General features: G+C 40.6%; 1 protein-coding gene across 5 annotated transcripts in view; it reads right to left on the minus strand.

The window, feature by feature from the left end:
* Positions 1-20,704, minus strand: part of RBM6 (RNA binding motif protein 6) — a 124,420-nt gene that overhangs the window by 23,614 nt on the left and 80,102 nt on the right. For 4 of the 5 annotated variants that reach the window (XM_077858825.1, XM_077858824.1, XM_077858826.1 and 1 more), the window contains one exon: positions 2,126-2,200. In XM_077858825.1, coding sequence (XP_077714951.1) covers positions 2,126-2,200 — 75 coding nt within the window. Of the gene's footprint in view, positions 1-2,125; positions 2,201-3,130; positions 3,250-20,704 lie in introns of those variants that run through there. The other variant, XM_077858828.1, reaches the window with a different exon arrangement.

Genomic DNA, 20,704 nt, shown 5'->3' on the forward strand with positions numbered 1-20,704 from the left:
AATGGTTTCCTGACACCAAAAGACCAGCATCAAAAGAAAAAGATAGTTGAACTGGACTTTATTAAAATTAATTTTTGTGCAAAAAAACTCAGAAAGTAAAAGACAACCTACAGAATGGGAGAAAATAATTGCAAATCACCTATCTGATAAAGGCTCAGAATGTATAAAGAACTTAACAAACAACCCAAATAAAAATGGGCAAAGGACTTGAATAAACATTTCTCCAGAAAGATATAAAAGTGGAAATAAGCACATAAAAAGATGATTAAAAAAAAAAAAAAAGATGCTCAACATCATTTATCACTTAGGGAGATGCAAATTAAAATCACGAGGTACTATTTTATACCCATTAGAATGGCTATTACAAAAAAGGGTTGGAGTGCCTAGCTGGCTCAGTTGATAAGTGTGCAACTCTTGATCTTGAGGTTGTGAATTTGAACCCCACGATGGGTGTAGAGATTACTTAAAAACAAAAAAATTTTTTAAAGGGTTAAAATTACAAACGTTGCCAAAGATGTGCAGAAATTAGAACACTCATACATTGCTGGTGGGAATGTAAAATGGTGTAGCTGCTGTCTATGGAAAACAATCTGGTGATTCCTCAAAGAGTTAAAACATAAAAGTACCATATGACCTGACAATTCCTTTGGTATATACTCAATGGAACTGAAAATATATGTTCAAGCAAAAATCTGTACATGAATGAATAGTCCTAGCAGTCTTATTTTTTCAAGAGGTGCCAACAACCCAAATGTCCATAAACTGATGAATGGATAAATAAAATGTGGTAGAGCCATATATTATTCAGCCATAAAAATGAATGACTGATACACACTACAACATGGATAACCTTTGACAACATGCGAGTCACTGAAGGGGAGACACAAAAGGTCACATGTTCTGTGACTCCACTTACATGAAATGTCTAGAATAGGCAAATCCACAGATATAGAAAGCAGATTAGTGGTTTATTAGGAAATGAGGGAAAGGAGAATAAGGAGTAACTGCTCAGTAAATACAGTGTTTCCTTTTGAGATGATGGAAAGTTCTAGAACTAGATGGTAGTGATAGCTGTACAACACTGTGAATGTACCTAATGCCACCAAATTATATATTTTAAAATGGTTAAAACAATACATTTACTGTTACTTGTATTTTATCATAATTTTTTAAAAAGTTAAATGTTTTCCTAAAATGATACAGTCAAGGTAGTATATCCATAAAATATGAGTGCTTTGTTTAATGACAACCACAGCTATACAAATTATATTTCACTGAGATTATTAAAATGTCAAGCTAAAGTTTTTACTGAATTTTATCAAGTTCTATGATGAACTTTTAATGAATCATGGTTCAGAAACTTTATAAATTTTTCATAATTATTTTTGAAACAAAGTAGCAGCAATGAAAAATGACAAATTTTATTTTCATGCTCATTTGCAAGCTGGCTGGACTTAACAATACGAGTATAACCTATGGGCGCCTGGGTGGCCCAATCAGTTAAGCGATTGCCTTCAGCTCAAGTCATGATACCACGGTCCTGGTACTGAGCACCGTATTGGCTCCCTGCTCTGCAAGGAGTCTGCTTCTCCCTTTGCCCCACCCTCTTGCCTATGCTTTCTTGCTCATAAATAAAATCTTAAAAAGAGTATAGCCTAAAATCTTTAAATATGCCATTCTAGAAAACTATTGGAGCATAACACAGGTAAAATGTCATGGTACCTGAAGTTCTATATCCTTGGAAACACTTTAATATCCAAAAAATGTATATCTCTCACAGAACCAACCTCCCCAAATACTAATCCCCTGTAACCACCCCCAGGAAGGGTTAACTAGGGAGAAATTAGAATTCAACGTGTTGTTATTCTTTCAGTTCATAATCAATTGAAAAGCATGGCGTATGTCCCTTGAGATAGTGCCTCCAACAGGCCCAGAACCCTCTATGGCCACACGCAGCAGCTGGGAAATATGAATGGTAGCTTATTTTTGCCCTGACTTCATCTGAAGTGAACTAAGGTAGAAGAGCTCTGCCCTTGGCAATGCATACTACCAGGGAACACTGGAGACATGGGGGAGCTGTGCAGCTGGATCCTGACTTCTAAGGAATGGAATTCTTGGCACTTACCCGTTTGCAGTACCAAAAATCCGGCCCTGGTATATACTCAAGGGTGACCTCTTTGTCATGGATCATTAGAGTTCCCTGTGAAGACAAAGACAGAAGACATCAACATCAACCCCCAGAGGAAGAGAGAGACAGGAAGGCACAGAGAGCCTTTCCAGTCCCCAAGCTGAAATATTTTACAGAGTGAACCTATTTATCGACAAAAGGAAATGGCTATTTTAAGCCACAGACTTGGGGCAGTGTGGCAGAGCAAGCTTAAGCTTAGGGAAAGGGCGTGGGAGAAGGTAGAATCAGTCTTCAGCCTTGGCTCTTGTGGGTCAGGGTGCTGTCCTTGGGCAGGTTAGGCAGAGTCTACTTCTCCAGGGATCATGTAGTGCACTTTTGAGAGTCCCAGCAAGTCCCCCAACCTGACTCGGAGCTAGCACACTATCAAGAAGCAAAGTCTTCCTTCTGCAGCACAGAGGCACAGGAGCCCTCTCAGTTATCTTCTTTTCCATGGCTAACTCAAATCTCCTTGGAGAGGTAGGTAGGGCTTTTAACTGTGGTGTCTGAAAACTTTCTTTGGAACACTGGCTGCATGGCAAAAGCGCCAGAAAAAAGAGGTACAACCCCCACGACAGGTAGAAAGGAGAAAGGTGAAAGCTTCACGGCAGGTCACATCCTTATGGCAGGAGCCTGAATGGCTGATGGTGGCAGCAGAGGTGCTGGCGGCAGTATCACTCTGGCTTGGAGCCTACAGAGTGAGCTAGCCATGAGATCTGAGGAGCAACCTTTGGCAAATAAGCACCGTGGGGAAGTCTGGCACAGGAACAGGTGGGGGAAGGGGCTCGATAAGCTTGCAGTTACAGAGCTCCTTTGCCTTTTGGAAAAGTCACAAATTCTATTTCACACCAAGAAAAAGTAAGGTTTGTTTAATAAACTAGCCAGCAGATACGTGTTAGAGCAGAGGAGAAAAAAATCTCTGCCTACTGACAAGAGACCCTCACCCACACTGGTAAGTGAACTAACCGAGGATGCGACTCTGGAACTAGCCCCTGCGCTGTGTTCATTCTCCGCCCTCTAGGGTCCTCTGTGTCTCCTCAGACAGGGCTCTGAGTTCTACAAGGCATTTCTTTGCAAATGGACCTCAGTTTCTTGCTTGAATCCATACATCTGTCAAATAATGCTTTACCTCTCTGCTTTTCACACCAAAAGAGTCAAGAGAAATATACAGAATAAAATTATTGTCTTGTCAAAACCAAAGGAAATCTGCCCACCTACCTAAGTCTTAGAATCTGGTCTCTGAGAAATTGTTTCTTGGTTTGTTCTCAAGGCCAGAAGACGATGATAATAAAAACTTGCTAACATTTATTAAGTGCTTACTCAGAGCCAGAAACTGTTAATGCGATCTTGTTGAATCCCCTGAATGATCCCATAAAATCACATTATCTCCACTTTACAGATGAGGAAACGTGCTCAGAGTCAAGGTCACCCAGATGGTGAAAGGCAGAGCCAGATTCACATGTGAGGCTGTAAATAAGGGACCTCCTACTGAATTCATCAACTCCTGCTCTGTATTAAGGACAAGCAATCTGCTCTCAGAAACCAATCCAGGAAAGAGAAGAACTCTGCAGGCAGGGAGGTCAGGGGACTATCACTCTGCCAAGCTCTACCATACAGGACATTAGTCAGGATGGTACCCTTCTGCCTAGAGGCAGTTTATCACATTATTTAAGAACATGAACTCTGGGTCAGATTCCATAAATTTGAATCTTGCCTCCACCTTATGACCTTCAACAAGGACCTTATTAACTTCCATGTGCTTCAGTTTCCTCGTTTGTAAAGTAAGGATAACAGTACGTATTTCATAAGATGGTTTTGAAGATTCAGTAAATTAATACATGTAAAGAGCTAAGCATGGAATATAGTGAGGGCTTGATAAGTGTATTTTGACTCCTAAGTGCTAAAAAAAGACCAGCATCAGCAGGTGAGACTAGACCAGTCAAAAAGCCACTCACTTCACCTCATTCACTTGTCAGGTAATATTTCACAGCCCATTTCGATCTACTAAAAGGCTAAGTTTTCATAGGAAATGGTCACCACACATTAGAACCTGTATCTTTACAAAAGCACTTAGTGTTAGTTGGCATTTCCTGGGCCAGATCTTAGTGTCTTGGCTAAATCTTGCTGGCCTTTTATGATCAGTATCAAGTGCAATATTTGGTACAGAAAATAAACTTAATATGCGCTTTATGGAAGGAACAAAAGACTAAATGGATCCAACTATCCCTGGGAGACTGGAGTGCTTAGCACACAGTGGCTCTGGAGGGAGGTACTGCTGTCATAGTGTGCATCTGTACACCCTGTCCACAAAACGTGTGGGTTGCTATTTGAAGAGAAAACAGTGCCAAAGGAATAAGGCACTACTGCAAATAGTTATTTGCAAATTTTGATTTCACCACTTGGAGGTGTCAGTAGACTCAGGAATTTCTAAGGCAAGGAGTCTTTATACTTCTCGGGTAACAAATATGCTACCCCAGGAACCATGGATGATTTTTGTCCAGGGTAGGAAACTCCTGCCAGGAGTGCTCATTAGCATATCAACTTTGAGATGATGCCTTCCCTTTATGTATTACAAAGGCATTATTTCCAATTCCTCAGAGTCCCCTACAGCTATGATGACTCTTTCTTTTCAACCTGCACATGGCTAGACATAAGGATGCCAAAGGAGACCATTGCTGAAGAATATGAAAGAGTTTTAATATCACTGTTGAAGAACAGTCAGTTGTTTTATTAAGAATAAACAGAAAGAGAAATCACTTGAATAAGAACCCTCAGGTTTATCTATGATTTGATTCCCCAGCTGTTATCACATATAGGCTGCCCAGATATCCCAAGCACAGGGGTGACATACACTATGTCCTTCCCTATGCTGGCCAGGCCCTTTCTTCAGATTTCATAGGGTAAAGATCTGCCAGTGTCTCCTAGGAGAAGCAAATTGCAGGGAGTTGGATAAGTAGATATTAATAAGTAAGAAATTAATAAGTATAGGTCATTAATAAATGATTTCATCATTCTTGGTTGTCCACTTTTAAATGTCTATTATCTACCACCTTTACTCATTGGGATTTTTACTCATCATTTGAATTATTGGGTTATTAAGCTACTAAAGCAAAGGTACCATGAAGATCACAAGTCTGATTAACCAGGTCTGCCTCCTAAAGAGGCAACATACATTTGAAAGTAAAACCAAACACTCCTTTCTCAGGAGTGTTAGACTGGGCTTAAGTTAGATCAAAACCTGCTAAAATTTATCTCCCAAGCCTAAAGCCCTCACTGACAAAGTCACACATAGGTGCTCCTGAGTATATCCCAAGGAGTCTTAATGTAAAGCTGCAAAAAGCTAGAGATCATTGCATTCCTGAACAGTAAAGCAAGTCAAGACCTAATTCTCCACCTCAGGGACACTAGAGAGGAGCACACTCTGGGTCTGAGGGCTGCTGAACTCAACATCCACATTTCCATTTCCCTTTTCAGCTGCTGCTCCTGGAGATTTCATAACTTCATTTTGTGACTGTCAACCTGCGAAAAGGACTTGGGTCAGAGAATTACAACTCTACCACTTGGTCCAGCTGGCTCAAAACCAAACCCCAAGAATCCTTTCTTAAGGTTCTGGGGAGGTACAAGACCAGATGGGAAGGGAAGAACAATTATGGCCAGCAGCTAGGTATGTTCATTGACAATCTCCTAAAACAGGCATGGTCATAGTCACATTTTGTACTGAGAGCACGGTTGTTGTGTGACAGAACAGGTCATACCACTGAAGCATGGAGAGAGACAGAAAGGATCAAAAAGCAGGGAGAAAGTATGTGAGCCTTGTGAATACAACTCACAGTGAAACATCAGCAATCCCTCCTCGTAGATTTGTGCTTCTTCCAAACACAGGATGGGAGAATCAGGTTACTGGTGGCTGAGAAGTGGTACTGTTTATCAGAGATAGTAATCTTTATTCATAAGGCAATTATAGTTTACAAAGACATTCTTCACAAATGTCACCTTGCTCAATCCTCACAAGTAGGGCATATTAAAACCTCATTTCCACATGGGAAAGTGTGGTGGGATACATGGTACAGCCTGCCCAAGATTACAGAGCTACTTAGCAATACATACAGGACCAAAAGTCACGCTTTCTTTTTACCATACTGCTTTTGTTTTACACATCCAGGGAGCCAGCCAACTCTAATAGCTGCCACACCAAAGAAGTGGCTTCTGATAAAAGATGCATAATGTGAAATCTAAAGAAATTTGCAGGCAATGGTCCCGTGGGATTTTTTAGAGAGACTGTCATAGAAGCCCTGCTTACTGACAGAGCTGCCAATCCCCCCCGCCTGCTCAAGTGGTCTTTGTGTTCTCAAAGCACAATTACTTTAAGGCACAGTGCCTCACACAAAGAGAGCTGGTAAGTAGCCACTACCAGCAGTTTCAACAACCCAACAATCAAATGTATCTGCAGAAAGAATAAAGCGAGAGGAATCAAGTAAGAGGTTTGAAATGGATGTATATCATTCCTCTTAGTACAAAAGGGTAGTGTTTATAGAAATCTTTTGCAAAAGCAGCCAGGCTCATTCTTTCTGGTGCAAGGATATGCTATAGTTCAAACATTTTATAAAAATCAGTATTTCCAAAGGCCCAAACTAAAATGAGAGGAAAAGAGTAGAGGAAGGAAGGAGAAGAGTAGAGGAAGAAATCCTAAGGGAAGCACATGGAATCTTCTGTGACAACTCTGTAGTAACTCTGTCCAGTGATCTCTATACCCTCTGTTAGATTGGCTTTTCTTCTCTTTGTTTTTTAGAGGTCCTGATGGGATCTCCACTTGGAAACAGAATCCCACTTCAGGGTCCAATTTAAAGTTGAGGGGCAAGGAGACACTGCATTCTCAGCTGATACTTCATCTTGATATCTTTTCTGGTCTAGATAAAAGCACAAACATTTTTTTCTAAAATGTTCCTTAATATTTTTCACAGGGAGCCTGGGTGTCTCAGTTCAACATCTGCCTTTGACTCAGATCATGATCCCAGGCTCCTGGGATTGAGTCCCATGTTGGGCTCCCAGCTCAGTGAGGAGCCTGCTTTTCCCTCTCCCTCTGCTCCTCCCACTGCTTGTGCTCATTCTCTCTAATAAATAAGTAAAATATTTTAAAAATAATATTTTTCACTACCTGACCAGTTTATCTGTTTCCTAAGAGGACATAACCAGCTTCTTGCTAAAACCTTATTTGTGCTCTCTGAAGCAATATGGCTGGTTTGTGTTTTACTCAGCCCAAGCCACAAGACTTGGAGCTGGCCAGAGTCAGGGTCTCAAGATGAACTCTGCTCCAGGAACACAATACACTCTAGACCAGGCTCTAACATAAGCAATTTGATTATTTCAAAGGTAGCTGGTGCTGAGAATATATTCCACCCCCTCCACCACCACTTCCTGCCAGTCTTTGGTGTATTTTAAAATAACATCTCAGTTCTTCCACAAAATGCCTCTTATTATGAGGAAAAAAACCCTCCAAAATAAAAAAACCTATAGTCTTGGAGGTTAATTTAATCAATTTAGCCCCCAAGAAGACTTGTCTACTAGGGGATCCACAAAACTCTCCCATTCTGAGTCATTGGAGTCAAAACCAAAGAGGCAAAATATAAACAAACAAATGAGTAAGGAAAGAAGTAAATAATCAAAACTGCCAAAAGTCTTTTCTTTCCCTGTGAAAAGGTGAGGTTCTATCAGAGAAACAGGTTCTATCAGAGATCAGGTAAATGGAGCACTCAGTAAATTCCTTCACTACAAACATCTTACTGTAACAGGATTCCTCTGAAACAAATGATACAGTATATATTAACTAAACTGAATTTAAAGAATTAAGGGCACCTGGGTGGCTCAGTGGTTGAGCGTCTGTCTTTGGCTGGGGTTGTGATCCCAGGGTCCTGAGATCAAGTCCTGATGGAGCCTGCTTCTCCCTTTCCCTATGTCTCTACCTCTCTTTCTGGATCCGTCCTCCCTCCCTCCCTTTTCTTTTTTTTTTCCTCCCTCCCTTTTCTTTCTTTTCTTTTCTTTTCTTTTTTCTTTTCTTTTCTTTCTTTCTCTCTCTCTTTCTCATTCATTCATTCATTCATTCATAAATAATCTTTAAAAAATAAGAGTTAAAAAAGAATTACAAAATCCAGCTATTAATACTTAAAATGAATAAATATGAACCACTAAAATGCAAATATTTTTGAAAGCTTTCAGTTTACTTTAATTTTGTAATGCTTTTTTTTTTTTTTTTTAAGATTTACTTGTTTGAGAGAGAGTCAGCATGAGCAGGAAGGGCAGAGAGAGAGAGAGAGAGAGAGAGAGAGTCTGAAGCAGATTCAGTGCTAAGTGTAGAGCCCAATATGCGGGTCGATTTCATGACATCAAACCTGAGCTGAAATCAAGAGTCAGTCACTTAACTGACTGCGCCACCCAGGCACCCCAATTTTGTATGTTTTATTTATTTTTTATTTTTTATTTTATTTTATTTATTTATGATAGGCACACAGTGAGAGAGAGAGAGGCAGAGACATAGGCAGAGGGAGAAGCAGGCTCCATGCACCGGGAGCCCGACGTGGGATTCGATCCGGGGTCTCCAGGATCGCGCCCCGGGCTAAAGGCAGGTGCTAAACTGCTGCGCCACCCAGGGATCCCAATTTTGTATGTTTTAAAGCAGTATTTCATCCAATGTTGATAAGGACCTCAGTCAAGATTTCTCTGGTTAATCATTATTTCCAAACAGTTCTTAGTGGAAGTAGATAATATTTGAACACATTTTACTGGTAATCCTCAGAATTCCCTTTAGAATTCAGGTTTCTATAACCTCCATTTCATTTTTTCTCAGCTGATTTTAATCACATAATAATGAAATCAAAGTACTCATAAAGTATATCAGATATAGAAACAAGATACAGCTTGTTCCTCACTAACAATTTTCTCAGTAAGCCCTAAAATAATTGTGAAGTATGCAGGGCAGAGGTCTTAGTGCCAGATAAAAGAAGGGCTCTCCACCTACTGCAGCCTTTAGTGCCATTTTCTTCTCACCCCACTGAATACTAGAACACTATTTAACACTCTTTCAAATTCTGAAATGGCTTTTTAAAAAAAGAATGTATTTACTTACTTGAGAAAAGAGAGAGAAAATGGGGGGGGGGGTACCTCAGGGACAGAAACAAGCAGACTCTCCACTGAGTGCAAAGCCTTGATCCCATGACCCTGAAACCATGACCTGAGTTAAAACCAAGAAGTGGATGCTCAACCGACTGAGCATCCCAAGATGCCCCTTGAGATGACTATTGTTCTAGCTCCCCCGACTCATTTCTCTGGAAAAAGTGAACCCTAAATTCATCACATATGCATGTGAGATCTCTAATTGTCTAGCTCTTAAATGAAGTTACTGTAGAGGAAAAGGGGAGTTTCTAAAATCAATGTGGCAAATATAAAGCTTTGTTTTTAAAAAAAATTTTTTAAAGATTTTATTTATTCATGAAAGACAGGAGAGAGAGAGAGAGAGAGAGGAAGGAACAGACACAGAGGAAGAAGCAGGCTCCATGCAAGGAGCCTGACGTGGGACTTGATCCCGGGTCTCCAGGATCACAGCCTGGGCTAAAGGCGGCGCTAAACCGCTGAGCCACCTGGGCTGTCCAAATGTAAAGCTTTCTTACTTTACTTTGTTTTTTGAGTAACGTAATCAAACCATTTCTCTCTCATTTGTTTTTCTTACAGAGCTAATGCTGGGATGTGGGAAGAACAGCCATCAGAAATTATGAGGCCTACAAGTCCTAAGCCACTGCACAGATCACACTGCTGAGCCCACCACAAAGGCGGCAGTGTTCCCCAGGTATCCCAAAGAACCAGCAGCTATTCTTGCAGTCTCACCATCACAGAGATTATTTCTACTGGCTCTTTTTTTTTTTTTAATTTTTATTTATTTATGATAGTCACACACAGAGAGAGAGAGGCAGAGACACAGGCAGAGGGAGAAGCAGGCTCCATGCGCCGGAAGCCCGACGTGGGATTCGATCCCGGGTCTCCAGGATCGCGCCCCGGGCCAAAGGCAGGCACCAAACCGCTGCGCCACCCAGGGATCCCTCTACTGACTCTTCATTAGCTATCTCCTACCCAAGAAACCTAGCCTCCTGAAAGTTGTCTCTATTAGCCTCTCTGGACTCAATGTCCTTGCTCAGACATTTCAACAAAACAAAACAAAACAAAACAAAACAAAACAAAACAAAACAAAACAACCTGTGGACATACTTTCTGCAGAAACAATGCCCTGAAATGACAAATATAACACAGTGCCACCAGCCTTCTGAACACACACTATTCAACTGCCATTTCAGGGAGGTAACCACCCACCATTCTTTTTTTCTTTTCTTTCTTTTATTTTAAAGATTTATTTATACATTTGAGAGAGACAGCACAAGCAGGAGGAGAGGGAGAAGCAGACTCTTTGCTAAGCTGGGAGCCCCATGTGGGGACCCAGAACCCTGAGATTATGACCTGAGCAGAAGGCAGATGCTTAACCATCTGAGCCACCCATATGCTCCCCATTCTTTTTTTCTTAGGTAAAAAGCTACAGACCCAGGGCACCTGGCTGGCTCAGTTGGAAGAGCATGGGAATCTTGTCCTGGGGATCATGATATTGGGTTATAAACAATTTTTTAAAAAGCTACAGACCCAATGACATTCTGACAGTACCTACAGGACTAATAGAAGCTTTGAGTCAGAAAAGGTCCATTGGGACAAAAGGTTAGGTCCCTAATCCTTTTGGGTCTCCTCATTCTCACACTGAAACAACAGAACTATCAAACTTCAGTCCTTTTTTAAAAGATTCTATTTATTCATGAGAAACACAGAGAGAGGCAGAGACATAGGCAGAGGGAGAAGTAGGCTCCCCGAGGGGAGCCCGATGTGAGACTCAATCCAGGGACTCCAAGACCATGCCCTGAGTTGGAGGCAGACCCTCAAACACTGAGCCACCCAGGTGTCCCTCAAACTTCAGTCCTAATAAAAACAAGGGGTGGCTTTTCACATTTAAGACATGTTCAAAAAAAAAAAAAAAAAGACATGTTCAAGTCAAATTACTCCATATTGAGGAAGCAACATTTGTTGAGCTATATCATGACTGCCATTGCAGGAGGTATGGATAGAGAATGAGGGAATGATCTCTGCACAGAACAGAAATCTCAGGTAATCCAGGAATTTGAGAAGAGAAAGCCAAGAGATCTCTAACAATGTCCCAGCTAGAGTTGCTGCCAAGTGCTACAAAGGCACAGCCCACAGACATCAAGAAACTCTCCCTGATCAGACGTGTATGCCCTGAAAATCTAACCCAGACTTAACCCTTGGATACCTTTAAACACCCTCAGACCTAAGGCACATCATCCAGTGTATTAAAAGGCATTCTTTATATCTATTTAAAGGCTACCAAAATAACGAAGTGATCACATAATTGAAAATTTCTCCTTTATAAGAAAAATTGGGTTAAGAAATATCTCTAAAAAGGGCCAGTCTCAAAGCAGTGTTAGGAAGCATCTTGAGGTTTCTCTTTTTAAAAGATTTTATTTATCTATTAATTTATTGAGTGGCAGGGGGTGGTGGTGGCATGAGTAAGGTGAGGGGCAGCGGGAGAGGGAGAAGCAGACTCCCCTCAGAGCAGGGAGCCCAACGCAGGGCTCAATCCCAGGACCCTGGGACCATGACCTGAGTCAAAGACAAGACACTCAACCAACTGAGCTACCCAGGTGCCTCTCTGGGTTTCTCTTATACACAATAGCCTGCACTTCTAGATTTTCTTTTTTTAATTTTTATTATTATTTTTTAATTTATTTACTCATGAGAGACACACAGAGAGAGAGAGAGAGAGAGAGAGGCAGAGACACAGGCAGAGGGAGAAGCAGGCTCCATGCAGGGAGCCCAATGTGGGACTCGATTCCAGGTCTCCAGGATCAGGCCCTGGGCTGAAGGCAGGCGCTAAACCGCTGAGCCACCCAGGCTGCCCCTAGATTTTCTAAGGTAGTTTCAACTTTGTGTTCTGGACCGTTGAAAGGCTATGTGTTAAGCAATGCAAACTGATCAGAGGTTCAAGAAGATGATTAACATTACATCACATAACTGGCTCCTCTCCAAAAGACCTACTGAAATTATTTCTTCTTGTGGGAAGACTTCTAGAGTTTTATATATTAAAAAACACCTTTACCTCTTCCCTACCACATCCTCATCCCCCAAAACCATTAGCCAGAATAGGATATAAATTCATTTTTTATTTTATTTTTTTAAAGATTTTATTCATTTATTCATGAGAGACACAGAGACAGGCAGAGACACAGGCAGAGGGAGAAGCAGGCTCCTTCTGGGGGGCCCAATGTGGGACTTGATTCCAGGACCTTGGGATCATGACCTGAGCAGAAGGTAAATGCTCAACCATTGAGCCACCTAGGCACCCCACATTTTAATTTTTTTTAAGATTTATTTGAGAGAGAGAGAGAGAGCAAGCATGCACATGGGGGGAGGGGCAGAGAGAGAACCTCAAGTAGACCCCCACTGAGAGTGGAGCCTGACACAGTACACAATCTCAAGACTTTGAGATTATGACCTGAGCTGAAATCAAGAGTTGGATGCTCAATTGACTGAACCACCCAGGTGCCCCTAGAATATGTATTCTTAACAAAAATATTTTCTCAGAGGTGATGGAGCATGGGGGGTGAACAAATCCTGATGATGCTCTTGTGGAGCTTCTTTTAAAGCATGAGGACAATAAGCAAGCATATTTTTAAACAAATATGAAACGTATCTAGATCTGAAATTCTTATAGGGAAAGTATGAAATGGGAAGAGTTATTTAACACTGCTGGAAGTGAAGAAAGACAAAAGGAGAGTGAGAAAGTTTATGCTTAGAGGGGTCAAGCGTATAAACGATTTACCAGGTATAAAGTGCACTGTGAGGAATGCATACAATGGACAAAGCTGGATGTGATCCAGAGAGGAGAAAATTAAAAACCACAGTTAAGAAAAGTGAAAAAGCCCAGAAATAAGTAAGATCAACATATACTATTCTTCTTGCTAAGAAAGGCCTAGCAGAAATGCTGCATTCTATTTCTGTCCTCTGTAATTTCTGTATGTTTATATGTAATAAGATGTAGAACAGCTCATGCAGAAAAATTACATCCAAAGCTGCCCAGATAAATAAAACATGGTCTTTATCATACTGAAACTTCTCTAGCTTCTGCATCTATTAATCCTATATTTAAAAAAATTTTTTTAAATTTTTATTTATTTATGATAGTCACACAGAGAGAGAGAGAGAGAGGCAGAGACACAGGCAGAGGGAGAAGCAGGCTCCATGCACCGGGAGCCCGATGTGGGATTCAATCCCGGGTCTCCAAGATTGCGCCCCGGGCCAAAGGCAGGCGCCAAACCACTGCGCCACCCAGGGATCCCCCCAAAAGAATTTTTTTAATTCAAACTTTAGACACTGACACCAATGCTGATCCATTCCATAGCATATGCTATAGCTATTAGTCATCAATCTATGTGCCGTTTTATAGAATACAAGAACAGGGGCTCCTGGGTAGCTCAGTTGGTTAAGCATCCGACTCTTGATTTCAGGGTTGTGAAATGGAACCTTGAGTCAGGCTCCATGCTGGGAGTGGAGTATGCTTAAGATTTTCCCTCTCCTCCTCCCTCTGCCTTCCTGCTTACTCTCCCTCTTTAAAAAAAGAAAAAAAGAAAGAAAGAAAAAGAAAAAGAAAAAATATACAATTACAGAAGCATACATATTTTAATTTTATCTTAAATCTATTTATATTTTTTATGATTATAAAGATAATTAAGGTGTGGCTAATCAAGTTTTATAACCTGAAAGAATTTGGAATTTGGTTCTTACTCTGTAAAATGAAGAGATTCCAAGGAGTCTCCCAATGCCTATTTGTTTCCTTCCTTCCTCATTTTTAACTGAGCACATGGCTCCTGGAATAAAGAAGTCTCCCACACCTCTTTAACTCGCTGTTAAGTGTGGCCATGACTAAATTCTAATAAACTGGACATAACAGAAATAGTGCTTGCAAAGTCCCGGAAGTATTCTTAAAGGAGGAGTGGCAAGTCCATTTTCATTCTTCATTTCCTGTTGGTTGGCAAGTCAAAGTGATAGCTGACACTCACTCAAGCAGCCATCTTGGCAATAAGGTGGAAGTCACATGTTGAAGGTGCTAGGGCTACATGACCAAAGGAGCCTGGGTCTCTGAGGATCACGGAACCACCAAAAGAAAACCTGGACAGCTTAGACTTCATTTACATTAGAAAAAAATAAACTCATTTAAAAATGTCAATATAATCTTAAATAGTACAGATGCTTTTTAGAAATTATTAGGTGATTGGGTGTTCAGTCAGTTGAGTGACCGACTCCTGATTTTGGTTCAGGTCATGATCTCAGGGTCCTAGGATTGCGTCCTGTGTCAGGCTCCACACTCAGCAGGGAGTTTGCTTGAGGATTTTCTCTCCCTCTCCTTCTTTTTTTTTTTTTTAATTTATCTACGATAGTCACACACACACAGAGAGAGAGAGAGAGAGAGAGAGAGAGAGAAGCAGAGACACAGGCAGAGGGAGAAGCAGGCTCCATGCACCGGAAGCCCGACGTGGGATTCGATCCCGGGTCTCCAGGATCGCGCCCTGGGCCAAAGGCAGGTGCCAAACCGCTGCGCCACCCAGGGATCCCCCTCTCCCTCTCCCTTCTGCCCCTCCCTCTGTTTGTGCTCTCTAAGATAAATGAATAAATCCTAAGAGGAAAAAGATTATTGGTGATAGGGTAGAAGCAGGTAGGTATTTTGCTCAAAATAAGACTATGAAATAAAGGGAAAGCTGTAGAATAAACTAGTTAAGTAGTGAACACAAGCTACGAAAAATAGCAATGGGAAAAAAAAAAACTGTCATGAGTTTTTTGCTAAGCTCTAGTCCTATATCTAATGGTCACCTAAAGGTTCTGCTGTCACCTCACACTCAACATACCTATAACATCATCCTTATCCCTTCTTCCCAAATGCTTTCCTTTCCCACATGCTTTATTTCTGTTTAAGGTACTATTCTTCTTCTTCTTCTTTTTTTTTTTTTTTTTAAAGATTTTATTTATTCACTCATGAGAGACACAGAGAGAGGGGGGCGGGCAGAGACACAGGCAGAGGGAGAAACAGGCTCCATGCAGGAAGTCCGAAGTGGAACTCGATCCTGGGTCTCCAGGATCACACCCTGGGCTGAAGGCGGCGCTAAACCGCCCAGCCATCGGGGCTGCCCAGGTACTATTCTTCTAACCTCTGAGGGGCCCTTTGAATCTCCTCTCTCTTTGGCCTTCTGTCCAATATTCAGTATTAACAGATTCTTTGTGCAAACTCTTTCAAACCTGACTTTTCCCTTACATAGCTACTGCCAGCCACTAGTGCAAGCCATCATTTCTTCACATCTCAACTGCTGCTCTAGAACCTAAGTCCTTCTCCTCTGCAGTTTCTCCCACTCTTTCCTCTAGTTAAGACTATATACTACTATAAGAAGAGTTTCTTTATAGTGTCATTTTGATTTTGTTGTATTTGTGTAGCTCTCCCATGCCTTCAAATTAAAGATTAAATGCAAGGCTCTTGACAACCTACCTTGCACTTTCCAAGTTATTTCTTTAAAAAGATTGCTAAGAGCTTATGAAGAAGGAATATGGAGTCAGAAACTATTTAACATTTCTTAATCCAATTAACAAGTATTTATTCAGCACATCATGTGTTGCCATCTATAGCTCTAAACCATTTGGAGACTGAAGGGGAAAAAAAGTGAAAAAAAGAAAATAAACAGCTCTGACCTCATGAATCTTTCAACCTAGAGATGTCCAATTATATCTGGTGGCATTTCCGTTATTGTACATAGATCTTTGCCAGTCATTACTGAGGTACTTTGTCTGGTTTAGCGATTTACTCCTTTATTCCATATTTCTCACGGCTCTAGTACTATCTTGAAAATATCTAAACAAATGCCTAATAAGCACTCATCTCAAGCACTCAGAAGAGACACAAAGAGCATTTTCCTAGGCAAGGTGCCCAATCCAGTTCTCTGATCTTAAAGAGGTCCACTCAGCTTGGGAACTTGATAGGAATAAACACAAACATGTCTGAGCTGGCAACTCCTCCAGTCTGTAGGGAACCCAACATATCCTGTATTGTTGTGGATTAACATTATACAAGAATCAGGTCAAAGAAAAAAAAAAAGACCTTTAACCTATTCCTTTAAAATAAATACCTCAGAACTAGACAACATGAGCATTACCAGATGCATGGGCAGAAATACTAAATGTGCTATTTAATAGTTGCAGGAGAATGTATAAGGAATGGAAAGAAGAAAATTAGCTAGCAATTCAAGTGTCAACTGCAAATCCTGATTATGCCCAAAACCCAAAAAACAAAGACAGATTTACATCAAGGACAGCAACTACCTGGAGATACTCAGTCAAAAACCCTCCAAACAAACGAACAACCCCCAGCCTAAAGAAGAATTCAAAATGGCAATATGAGTGTCCAAAACAGAACTGAAACCTGAACACTGGAACTGTGAGTAGTCCATGTAGGCCACTATACTACTCTAATATGGAACCTAATTAGCTATCCACTTGGAGAAAGCTCCTGAAACAAACCAAAAGCTTCAGCATTTCCACTCCTAGATATACACCCAAGAGGAATGAAAATATATACCCACAGAAAAATGTGTACATGAGCATTCGTAGTAGCATTATTCATAACAGCCAACAGTGGAAACAACCCAAATGTCCGTCAATTAATAAACAGATAAAAGAAAATGTGTTACATTCATATGATGGAATACTCAGCCATAAAAAGAGATGAAGTACTACTTCATACACAACATGGATGAACTTTGAAAACAAGTTAAAATAATGCTAAGTGAAAGAATCCTGTCAAAAAAGTTATGAGCCCATCTACATGAAATATCCTGAATGGGCACATCTACAGAGAAAGTAGACTAGTGGACATTTAGAGCATGGGAAGGGGAAAATGGAGGAAACAGAAGTGACTGCTAATGAGTACAGAGTTTCTTTTTGAAATAACAAAAGTTGTTCAGGAATTGTATACTGGTAATGGTTGCATAATCTTGTGAATATACTAAAAACTCCTGATCATGACTTTTTAAAGTAGTATACTTTAAAAGGGTGAGTTTTATGGTACGTGGATTACACCTCAATTAAAACAAAACAAAACATGGTTTCAGAGCCGCAAGGCTATTGCCAGGAGGAAGACATTCAGTTATTTCATTCCTCCCTCACTGCCATACACTGGTCCACTTAAACCTGCTCACACCCTACAGCCTTTCAGGGAGCATCCTGCCTTCAGCCTCTAATTATGCCTACCACTGCCACACTCATTCTTCTTATCGCATTCCCATTCTCGCCCAAAGCTCTGGTTCCCAACAACCATATATAATTGAAAATTAGAGAATTCTGGGGTGCGTGGGTGGCTCAGTTGGTTGAGCATCAGGTTTTTGGTTTCAGGTCATGCCATTATCTCATGGGTCATGAAATCGAGCCCCAAGTGCCAAGTCAGGCTCCAGGTTCAGCAGGGAGTCTGCCTGAAGATTCTCTACCTCTGTCCCTTTCCCCACTCAAGTGTGAGCTCTCTCTCAAATAAATAAGTAAATAAAATAAATCTTTTTTTTTTTTTTTTTTTTATTAAAGAAAGGAAAGGAAAATTAGATAACTCTAACTGGAAAGGAGCATCTATTTTCCCCAACAAAAAGATGGCTGAAAAGCAATCTGACTGAACTTGAATAAATTTCTAGGGCTGTATATAGTCAAATATCTACTTATATTTAATTTATTAACTTAGTCTGATACAGTTAAATGATAATATACTATTTTCTTAATTACAACTATACCCCCAATACCTATACAATGGCAGACATATAAACATAGTGGGGGATTTCTACTGAATGATTATAGGTAGGCAGCAATCAATGAAAGTTTAAACTACTGAGTGACAGATTGGAGATAACACACAAAATCCAGCAAGTCCACTCATGGATTTATATTAAGAGAAATGAGTATAGCTATTCACCAAGAGACATAACTTTGAAATAGTGCTCTCCACCCAACCTACATGTCCTTTAACAGAGGAACTAATGAATAAATTGTGATAATACTTTTATACTGAAAGACTGTATAACAATGAAAATGAATACATTCCAGTTATACATAAGATGAATTCAAAAAAACAATACTAAGCAAAAAAGTCAAGTAGAAAATACATCCTGTGTGATTCAATATACATAAGGCTCAAAAGCAAGTCAAAGGGCTCTTTATTTTATTATTTTTTTAAAGATTTATTTATTTATTCATGAGAGACACAGAGAGATTGGCCGAGACACATACAGAGGGAAAAGCAGGCTCCATGCAGGGAGCCCGACGTGGGACTCGATCCTGCATCTCCAGGATCAGGCCCTGGGCTGAAGGCAGCGCTAAACCACTGAGCCACCCAGGCTGCCCCTAAAGGACTCTTTAGTATCAGAACTTAAAACAGTGACTATCTCTGCGAAGGGCAGAAAGGAAAACAACCAGGAGAGGCAGGAGAGATTTCTGATATAAAGTGAAATTTTATTTATTAACATGGGTGGTAGTTCCATAGGTGCTATAGACAGAATGTCTGTGACCCCGACCCCTTTCCAATTTATTTTTTAAAAGATTTTATTTATTTGACACAGAGAGGGAGCCCAAGGAGGGGGAGCAGCATGCAGAGGGAGAAGGAAAAGCAGGCTCCCCGCCAAGCGGGGAGCCCAATGTAGGGCTAGATCCCAGCACCCTGGGATCATGACCTGAGCTACAGGCAGATGCTCAACCAATTGAGCCACTCAGGTGCCTGTCTTCCTCCAGTTTTTTTTTTTTTTTTTTGAAGTCCTAATTCCCAATCTAATGGTATCTGGAAGTGGCACCCTTGGGAGGTAATTAGGTCATGAAGGTGGAACCTTCATGAATGGAATTATTACTCTAAGAGATAACAGAAAGAGCATCTTTCTCTCCACCATTTGTGGATATACCAAGAAGGCAGCCATCTACAAACCAGAAAGAAGACCCTCATAGGGAAATGAACTCGCTGGTACCTTGATCTTGGACTTTCTGGCTTCCAGAACTTTGAAAAACAAATTTCTACGTTTAAACCACTAAATCTATGGTATTTTGTTACCCACCCAAACTAAGACAATAAGTATATACAATTTGTGATAATTCACCGAACAGTAATGCTCACAATATGCTCTTTTCCATATGTATGCAATACAAAATGAATGAATGAAGAAAAGAAGTAATGATTTCAAGACATCACCCTTTCCATTCTATTTTACTCAAGTTCTTTATATGCTGCAGTTCCCTCACTGATAGGGCTATTTTAGGTCATCTAGCAATTTTTTAGAGCATGATATTTTAATTGCCATCATAACTGCTTAAGATATATCACTTCAGGGCAGCCTGGGTGGATCAGTGGTTTAGTGCCGCCTTCCGCCCAGGGCGTAATCCTGGAGACCCAGGGTCGAGTCCCACGTCGGGCTCCCTGCATGGAGCCTGCTTCTCCCTCTGCCTGTGTCTCTGCCTCTCTCTCTCTCTGTCTGTCTCTCATGAATAAATAAAATATAAAAAAAAAAAAGATATATCACTTAAAATCTGTGTTATTGTAGTTATTGTAATGTTTTTATAGGAAAGTTTATCCTAAGCCACAAGTACCTTTTGAAATAAAATTACAATAGCCAATTATTTCATTGATACTATAAGTGAATTTGAGTACTTGTTTTATTAAAAATGTTATCTAACAAGCTGTATGATTATAACTTCAGAATTATCACTGAAATTTTGTTAGATTTCTTTACTTCTTCAGAGGCGCCTGGCTGGCTCAGTCAGTAAAGCGTTAGGACTTTGATCTTGGGTTGTGTGTTCCACCTCCACACTGGGTGTAGAGATTACTTAAAAACTGAGATCGTTATTCTTTTAAAAGATTTGTTTAGTTTACAGAGAGAGACAGTAAGAGAGAGCAGAGAGAATCCCAAGCAAATTCCACACTGAGCACAGAGCAGACATAGGGCTTGACCTCACGACCCCGAGATCATGACACAAGCTGAAACCAAGAGTTGGGCATTTAAATGACTGAGCCGCCCAGGCATCCTAAAAGTAAAATCTTAACATTTTCTTTTTCTTTATTCCTTTAAAAAACCAACTCACAGGGATCCCTGGATGGCTCAGCAGTTTGGCACCCGCCTTCGGCCCAGGGCATGATCCTGGAGTCCTGGGATCAAGTCCCACGTTGGGCTCCTTGCATGGAGCCTGCTTCTCCCTCTGCCTGTGTCTCTCTGCCTCTCTCTCTGTCTTTCATGAATAAATAAATAAAATCTTAAAAAACAAAACAAAACAAACCTCACCCATCCACCCCAGATTCTAAGTAGCTGACTTCTGTAAGCATCCAAAATTGGCATGGGCTAAGTCAGTGATTAATATATCTTCCTCAAATACTTTGTGACTCAAAAG

Source organism: Canis aureus, chromosome 19 (genome assembly GCF_053574225.1).
Source record: "Canis aureus isolate CA01 chromosome 19, VMU_Caureus_v.1.0, whole genome shotgun sequence".
Lineage (NCBI taxonomy): Eukaryota > Metazoa > Chordata > Mammalia > Carnivora > Canidae > Canis > Canis aureus.